Source organism: Chiloscyllium plagiosum, chromosome 34 (genome assembly GCF_004010195.1).
Source record: "Chiloscyllium plagiosum isolate BGI_BamShark_2017 chromosome 34, ASM401019v2, whole genome shotgun sequence".
NCBI classification, from domain to species: domain Eukaryota; kingdom Metazoa; phylum Chordata; class Chondrichthyes; order Orectolobiformes; family Hemiscylliidae; genus Chiloscyllium; species Chiloscyllium plagiosum.
Window position 1 is genome coordinate 23,736,760 of NC_057743.1, and position 8,632 is coordinate 23,745,391.

The 8,632-nt window shown below is 48.6% G+C and overlaps 1 protein-coding gene across 4 annotated transcripts in view; it reads right to left on the minus strand.

Annotated features, from left to right (window-relative positions):
* The window catches only part of LOC122540340 (pleckstrin homology domain-containing family G member 5-like), a 126,607-nt gene that overhangs the window by 44,848 nt on the left and 73,127 nt on the right, over positions 1–8,632 (minus strand). For all 4 annotated transcript variants that reach the window (XM_043675906.1, XM_043675907.1, XM_043675908.1 and 1 more), the window contains 5 exons: positions 7,683–7,812; positions 6,345–6,447; positions 5,735–5,795; positions 4,969–5,060; positions 3,943–4,079 (listed from right to left, as the gene is read on the minus strand). In XM_043675906.1, coding sequence (XP_043531841.1) covers positions 3,943–4,079; positions 4,969–5,060; positions 5,735–5,795; positions 6,345–6,447; positions 7,683–7,812 — 523 coding nt within the window. The remainder of the gene's footprint in view (positions 1–3,942; positions 4,080–4,968; positions 5,061–5,734; positions 5,796–6,344; positions 6,448–7,682; positions 7,813–8,632) is intronic.

Here is an 8,632-nt window from a genome sequence, read left to right on the forward strand (position 1 = left end):
CGACAACAATCGTACTGCGGCACTGCCTCGACAGCAATCGTACTGCGGCATGGCCTCGACAACAATTGCACTGCAGCACAGCCTCGACAACAATCGCACTGCGGCACAGCCTCGACAACAATCGCATTGCGGCACAGCCTAGACAACAATCGTACTGCAGCATTGCCTCGACAACAATCGCACTGCAGCACAGCCTTGACAACAATCGTACTGCGGCACAGCCTCAACAACAATCGCACTGCAGCATTGCCTCGACAACAATTGCACTGCAGCGCAGCCTCGACAACAATCGCACCACGGCACAGCCTCGACAACAATCGCACTGCAGCACAGCCTCGACAACAATTGCACTGCAGCGCAGCCTCGACAACAATCGCACCACGGCACAGCCTCGACAACAATCGCACTGCGGCACAGCCTCGACAACAATTGCATTGCGGCATAGCCTCGACAACAATCGCACTGCAGCACAGCCTCTATGACAATCGTACTGTGGCATAGCCTCGACAACAATCACAGTGCAGCATAGCCTCGACAACAATTGCACTGCAGCACAGCCTCCACAACAATCGCACTGCAGCACAGCCTCAATAACAATCACACTGCAGCACAGCCTCTACAACAATCGCACTGCAGCACAGACTCGAAAACAATCGCACTGTGGCATAGCCTCGACAACAATCGCACTGCAGCACAGCCTCTACAACAATCGCACTGCAGCACAGACTCGAAAACAATTGCACAGTGGCACAGCCTTGACAACAATCGCACTGCGGCACAGTCTAGACAACAATCGCACTGCGGGATTGCCTGCGAAAACAATTGCACTGCAGCACAGCCTTGACAACAATCGCACTGTGGCACAGCCTCGAAGAAGATCACACTGCAGCACAATCTCGACAACAATCGCACTGTGGCACAGCCTCGAAGAAGATCACACTGCAGCACAATCTCGACAACAATCGCACTGTGGCACAGCCTCGAAGAAGATCACACTGCAGCACAATCTCGACAACAATCGCACTGTGGCACAGCCTCGAAGAAGATCACACTGCAGCACAATCTCGACAACAATCGCACTGTGGCACAGCCTCGACAACAATCGCATTGTGGCATAGCCTCGACAACAATCGCACTGCAGCACAGCCTCTACAACAATCGCACTGCAGCACAGACTCGAAAACAATCGCACTGTGGCATAGCCTCGACAACAATCNNNGCACTGTGGCACAGCCTCCACAACAATTGCACTGTGGCACAGCCTCCACAACAATTGCACTGTGGCACAGCCTCCACAACAATTGCACTGTGGCACAGCCTCCACAACAATTGCACTGTGGCACAGCCTCCACAACAATTGCACTGTGGCACAGCCTCCACAACAATTGCACTGTGGCACAGCCTCCACAACAATTGCACTGTGGCACAGCCTCCACAACAATTGCACTGTGGCACAGCCTCCACAACAATTGCACTGTGGCACAGCCTCCACAACAATTGCACTGTGGCACAGCCTCCACAACAATTGCACTGTGGCACAGCCTCCACAACAATTGCACTGTGGCACAGCCTCCACAACAATTGCACTGTGGCACAGCCTCCACAACAATTGCACTGTGGCACGGCCTCTACAACAATTGCACTGTGGCACAGCCTCCACAACAATCGCACTGTGGCACGGCCTCTACAACAATCTCACTGTGGCACAGCCTCGACAACAATCGCATTGTGGCATAGCCTCGACAACAATCGCACTGCAGAACAGCCTCTACAACAACCGCACTGCAGCACAGACTCGAAAACAATTGCACAGTGGCACAGCCTTGACAACAATCGCACTGCGGCACAGTCTAGACAACAATCGCACTGTGGGATTGCCTGCGACAACAATTGCACTGCAGCACAGCCTTGACAACAATCGCACTGTGGCACTGCCTCGACAACAATCGTACTGCGGCACAGCCGCGACAACAATCGTACTGCGGCACTGCCTCGACAACAATCGGACTGCGGCATGGCCTCGACAACAATTGCACTGCAGCACAGCCTCGACAACAATCGCACTGCGGCACCGCCTCAACAACAATCGCATTGCGGCACAGCCTGGACAACAATCGTACTGCAGCATTGCCTCGACAACAATCGCACTGCAGCACAGCCTTGACAACAATCGCACTGCGGCACAGCCTCGACAACAATCGCACTGCAGCATTGCCTCGACAACAATTTCACTGCAGCCCAGAGCCTGGACAACAATCGTACTGCAGCATTGCCTCGACAACAATCGCACTGCAGCACAGCCTTGACAACAATCGCACTGCGGCACTGCCTCGACAACAATCGTACTGCGGCACTGCCTCGACAACAATCGTACTGCGGCACAGCCTCGACAACAATCGTACTGCGGCACTGCCTCGACAACAATCGGACTGCGGCATGGCCTCGACAACAATTGCACTGCAGCACAGCCTCGACAACAATCGCACTGCGGCACCGCCTCGACAACAATCGCATTGTGGCACAGCCTGGACAACAATCGTACTGCAGCATTGCCTCGACAACAATTTCACTGCAGCCCAGCCTTGACAACAATCGCACTGCGGCACAGCCTCGACAACAATCGTACTGCGGCATTGCATCGACAACAATTGCACTGCAGCACAGCCTTGACAACAATCGCACTGCAGCGTAGCCTCGACAACCATCACACTGCGGCACAACCTCGCCAACAATCGCACTGTGGCATAGCCTCAACAACAATCGCACTGCGGCACAGCCTCGACAACAATTTCACTGTGGCAGGGCCCCGACAACAATCGCACTGCGGCACAGACAACAATTGCACTGTGGCACAGCCTCAACAACAATCGCACTGTGGCACAGCCTCCACGACAATCGCATTGCGGCATTGCCTCGACAACAATCGCACTGCAGCACAGCCTCCACAACAATCGCACTGCAGCGCAGCCTCGACAACAATCGCACTGTGGCATTGCCTCGACAACAATCACACTGTGGCACAGCCTCCACGACAATCGCATTGCGGCATTGCCTCGACAACAATCACACTGTGGCACAGCCTCCACAACAATTGCACTGTGGCACAGCCTCCACAACAATCGCACTGCGGCACAGCCTCCACAATAATCGCACTGTGGCACGGCCTCTACAACAATCACACTGTGGCACAGCCTCCACAACAATCGCACTGCAGCACAGCCTCGACAACAATCGCACTGTGGCACAGCCTCGACAACAATCGCATTGCAGCACGGCCTCTACAATAATCACACTGTGCCACAAGCCTTAATAACAATCACACTCCCGCACCGCCTCAACAATCATATTTGTCACTATCTTGGGGAGGTCTGAGGAATTGCCCCTCAGTGTCCTGCCCATTACTTGTCACTCAATTGAACAAGATAAAATAGGTTACCACATTGCTGCCTGTTGGGGTTTGATGTGTGCCAATTGGCTGCAGTATTTCTTGTCTTAGAATAGTACCTGCATCTCAAAATTACTTCATTGGCTTAAAACACATTGGAATATTTTGAGCTCTTGAACAGTGTTCTGTAGGTACGATTTTATCCCCAATAATCTTCAGAGAAATAGGTCCCTCAGCCAGCATGGGTAAAGGAGAAAGGCTCACTCAGCATGAGCCAGAGACAGAGGCAGGGTTTTTGCTCAGGATGGTTTTGCCACATTGAGTAGTGCAGATATGAGCCGTAGCTGTGAGAACCTGTGTCAACTCTGCCCATCCCCTCAGAGGCTTGTTTTTGAAGCCAGTCTGAGTTGTGAGGACAAGAATGTTTCTCCTCTGATAGCGTGGTGAATACAGAACCAGCTAAATCTGGCCCCATGTACAACACTCAACAGTGGCATTCCGTTCTGGGCCACTGTCAATGTGACGATCCCATATGCAGCCCAAAGTTGACCTCTTACCTTTCACTTTCAGGTAATGTCCCCCAAAACGATATGCCTCGAAGTGCAGGGTTAGAGGTGTATATGAATGGTCCAAGTAAACCTCCACCTGATTTAACTCAATGCCATGCCTCTCGAACACAGGCAACAGTGCTTCCCTGCTCGAGAAAAGCACATACTTCAGGAGGGAAATTCAAATCTGACAGTAACGGTTCATACATAGGTGTACATCAGAGTCGATAAGTGTGTTGTATTTGATTAGTGCTGCCCAGATAGCTCTGACCTATGTTAGTTTACGCTATGACCTACAACGATATCAGATAATCAACAGAAAGGGAAACCTCAAAATATGAACAAACTATTGGTAATACTGAGGCAAGGTTTCCAGAAACAATGTGACCCAGTAAATTCAGATTTTCCTTCAGATAAACAGCCTCCCGGGAACGCTGTGACAGAGCTCCTGATCAAACTGGGACAGGGCTCTGGATATCCCGAGATTGAGACTGCCAATAACATGGAGCAAGGCCTTTGATAACACTGGGATAGGGTTGGAGCAGGAACTGGAGGAGCTTGGGCTGGATCCCAAAACTGGTGGGCCAGGACAACTGATATCATTGGAACAGCACCCCTTATAACTCTGAGGCACAGCACTCAGTCTGACCAGGTAGCCAAAACTCAGCTGGAATCTCAAACATCTTTGTTTTCTCCAGTGCTGCTCACTCTCAATAAGGCCTGGGAATCCCATCTGTCTCAGGGAAGGTGATGGGCAAAATTGATATGAATGTGAGCAAAACAGCACAAAGTAGATGCCGGTTCACTTTCTGTTTAGTGCATCTTAGACAGAACAGCTGAATCCTGCAAAGTAAGAAAGGTCCTGGGTTAAATCCTTGGCCTAACGTTGGAAATGTTGTGAATATTTGGTGTGCTGAGTCCAGAGGTTTAACAGCTCAAGGGTAGCCTGCACTGCATCACTGTAACAGAGAGACCCTACAGTCCTCTCAGGACAGCCCGGCACAGGGAGACAGACTGACGATCCCATGGACTTACCCCAGAGTTCTTTTCTTCATTGCAGGGACAATCTCTGTATCAATGTTGATATTCAAATCAAACTTCAAAGTGAAACACTCCTTACTGGGATCCTGCAGAACAAAGGAAAAGAGTCAGCTCCAGGGAGTAGGACAGGACAGGAACTGGGAGACTGCCCAGCCTCATGGAGAGTAACTAGAAATGAGCACAGTTCCAGATACTATCAATAATCCTGCCACTTTCCATAGGGCCAAACTCAACAGATAATCTTCAGCTTTGGACACTGGAGTCAGGTCTGGCACAGGCTTTAGAGCCCATACTTCTACAGTATAACCACAATTCTTCAGCATTCATTAAACGTCAATTAAACACCAGTAACGGACGTCTACAGCACAAAACTGTTATCAGTACTAGGTTAAGCAACTCATTCAGTCCCATCCAATGCAGAGATAACTTTACTCTGTATCTAATCTCATGCTCTACCTGTTTGGGGTATATTGTTGGAAATGTATCAAGGAACATTTACTGTGTATTGAATCTGTGTGGTACGTGCCTGGATATGTTTGATGGGACAGTACAGAGAGAAATGTAAACACTGCTGCACTCACATGGCCCAATTCAAAGTTGAAATGAGGTCCTCGGTGATCTAAAGGTAGACCATGGAGAAGTGGGGCAAGTCTAGTGTGAGATTTGAAAAGGAGTTGGGAAAGATCTTGAAAGGACGGGGGTATTTATGAGAGAACTGTGCTCGTGATACTGAACAGTTTAATCTGAAGGTAATTCTCACGTCTGTGTGTCGGCGACGAGGTTTCTTCTTGTTCAGCTTCAGCGCAGAGTTCTTCTTGTCACTGCGGAATTGGGAAAAGTCAATGAGAACACGTTTTACCATACCAACAGCACATTACTCTGCCCACACTGACACTGAATACACTCATTCTCTCTTCACCCTCGCTCTCAGTGAAGGACCTGGGATAGGGACCGTCTTTGTCACACAGTGCAGGACTTGCTGCGCAATGGTGGGTAATGACACTGCTACCTCGCAGCATTAGTGAGTAGAGGAGTGTACAGTTCTGACATTCAGAGTTACTGGATCCTGGAGCCATGGGCAGGTTGATGACTCTCAGTCACGGTCAGGATCAATGTGAACAGTAATGGATGAAAGCACAGACAGCATGGGCAAGGTCAGACCAGTTATAGGAACATGGTCAACACACACTCTCTGATCAGTGCCACTCACTGAAGCATGCAATATTTCAACAACGTTGTTTAAACTAAAATAAGTGCTTTCAGGGGGGATGTTTGATGAAGCCACAGTTTAAAATTTCTGCTCTTTTGACTGAAATGGAACCTGAGGTGCTTTGGCAGACTGCACTGGTCACAGACAGATGCCTTTTTACCTTTTTCCGTCCATTCCGCTTTCATCCTCGTCCTCCCTGTCAGATGACTGTCTGGTCCGGGGTGGGCATGAGCGGGTTGAGACATTTCTGGCCAGAACTGAACCTGTCGCAACAACAGGAGATTAAGGTGTTTCTAAATCTCTCCATTGCCTTGGCCCCCTCTAGTTCTGTTTTCCCTTCCAGCAGCACAGCCCACTGAGATTTCCACACTCCCCAGTTTCTGGCCTCTTTCACATCACCGGTTTTCATTGGCAGCCTCATCTTCAGCTGTCTAGGCCTAGGCTTCTTTCCAATCCTTACATCTTTCTCATGACCTTTCTTTCACCTGTCCCAACACTTCCTCATGTGGTTGGGCATCTACATTTTACTTTATTACATTCGCATGAAGTGCCTTGGCATATGTTAAATAAATGATATAAATGCAAATTGTTGCATTTAGTTGCATCTAGTTACCCTTCAAGTTAAGAACATCCTTTTGTAAAATTAATGGTCAGAATCATAGAATCTACAGTTTGGATGCAGGCCATTCAGCCCATTGAGTTCACACTGACCCTCTGAAGAGCATCCCACCCCCTTGCCCTATCCCGAAACCCGACATTTCCCACGTCCAGTCCATTTAATCTACACATTTCTGGTCACTATGGCCAATCCACCTAACCTGCAGATCTTTACACTGTGGGAGAAACTCAGAGGAAACCCATGCTGACACAGGGAGAATGTGCAAACACCACACAGTCACCTGACGGTGGAATTGAACCCTGGCGTTGGTGCTGTTAGGCAGCAGTGCTAAATACTGAGCTGCCCAGTTCCCATGTGGGCTGTGTTCAAACTGCAGTTCTGTAATCTGAGGTTATGTCTGTGGCTCAGTCCAGCCACTCAGTCACCATGGAGCCAGGGCTGGGGAAGGGAGAATCCAGGCTAATAAGGAATTGGAGAGAATTAATGAAATGGAAGAGATTCAGGAAAAAAGGACCGTGAGAAACCGTTACAAGCAGGAAAAAGTAGCCTGGCTGATTTAATACAGATATCTAACAGGAACCTCAAACTCACTTTGGAAACAGCCAGGAATTCATTTGGCAATGGATCAATGTGATATCACAGAGAGTTTGTATCACAGGGTCACACCTGACTGGGTCACAGAGCAAGTTGATCATTCTGAAAGGAAAACCACAGAGGGACTTACTGCTTCTTCCTGGGTCCACCCCTAATATGATCCTAAACCTTTAATATTGATGGTACTGTGACTGACATCAGGTATGTTGCCAATGCAGTCAGGGAAATACAGCATATCAAACAGTGAAAAGCTGGAAGAAAGCAGTCAGGAAACAAAGGGCTGACCTTGAGGTGGAAGGTCAAAACGGATGTGACGATCAAAGTGCATCGTGTCATGGAGTTTGCTGTCACAGGATGCACAGAGATTCAATGGAGTTTGATTGTTAATTTCCTGGCAATCACCATGGTGACACACCTGAAAGATAAAGGGACACTGTTGGGAACATCAAATATGGAGAAACATGTCAAATACACAACTAACATAGCAAACTCAGGACAACAACGCACCAAACACAGAGCCGTTCAAAAGTCAATATATTTTGCTTGTTCAAAAAAGTTCTCTACTCCAGGTGAACTAATGGTTTTATCTGTACTTTCACTGAAAATGGAGAATAAAATTGCAGTATGCCTGTCGCTGAAATAAGCTGCTGTAGCGTATTTTCTTCCCTCCTCAGCTGCTGAGCTCTTTATCAGAAAGGACAAAGGCAGGTGATCACAGTTTCAGCTGTTGTGCTGTCGACCTGTCAGCTTAAACACATGGTCACACTAACAGGAGCACGCAGTGAGGCTATTGGATACATACACTGTCTGTTACAGACAGATAGGTGACAACCAAAGCTTGGTGAGATTTTCAACCGACAAGAAGGAACCAATTCAATAACAAGTCAAGCATCAAAAACCTCAAACACATTCAGTGTGAAACCTCCATTTCCCCAAACTGTTCCTCAGCCAGCCTGAGACTGACTGTTCAGGGTTTAATCCAGAATGCCTTCCTGACAAGGTTTTTTTTATTTCAAAAATATACTTTACTCATAAATATTTGATCTATACAATTGGACATGCCATCCTTCTGTAAACATTCCATTTCTTTGCGTATCGAAACAGGGTAATCATTCCTATTCACAGGTTGGTGCGATTACGTTGAGCTGAGGCGCCAGCAGAGCCTAAATGACTGCATGGGCCCCCTGTTCTTCTTAGGCAGGCAGATGTTACACGGTGGTCTTTCCCCACCGCAC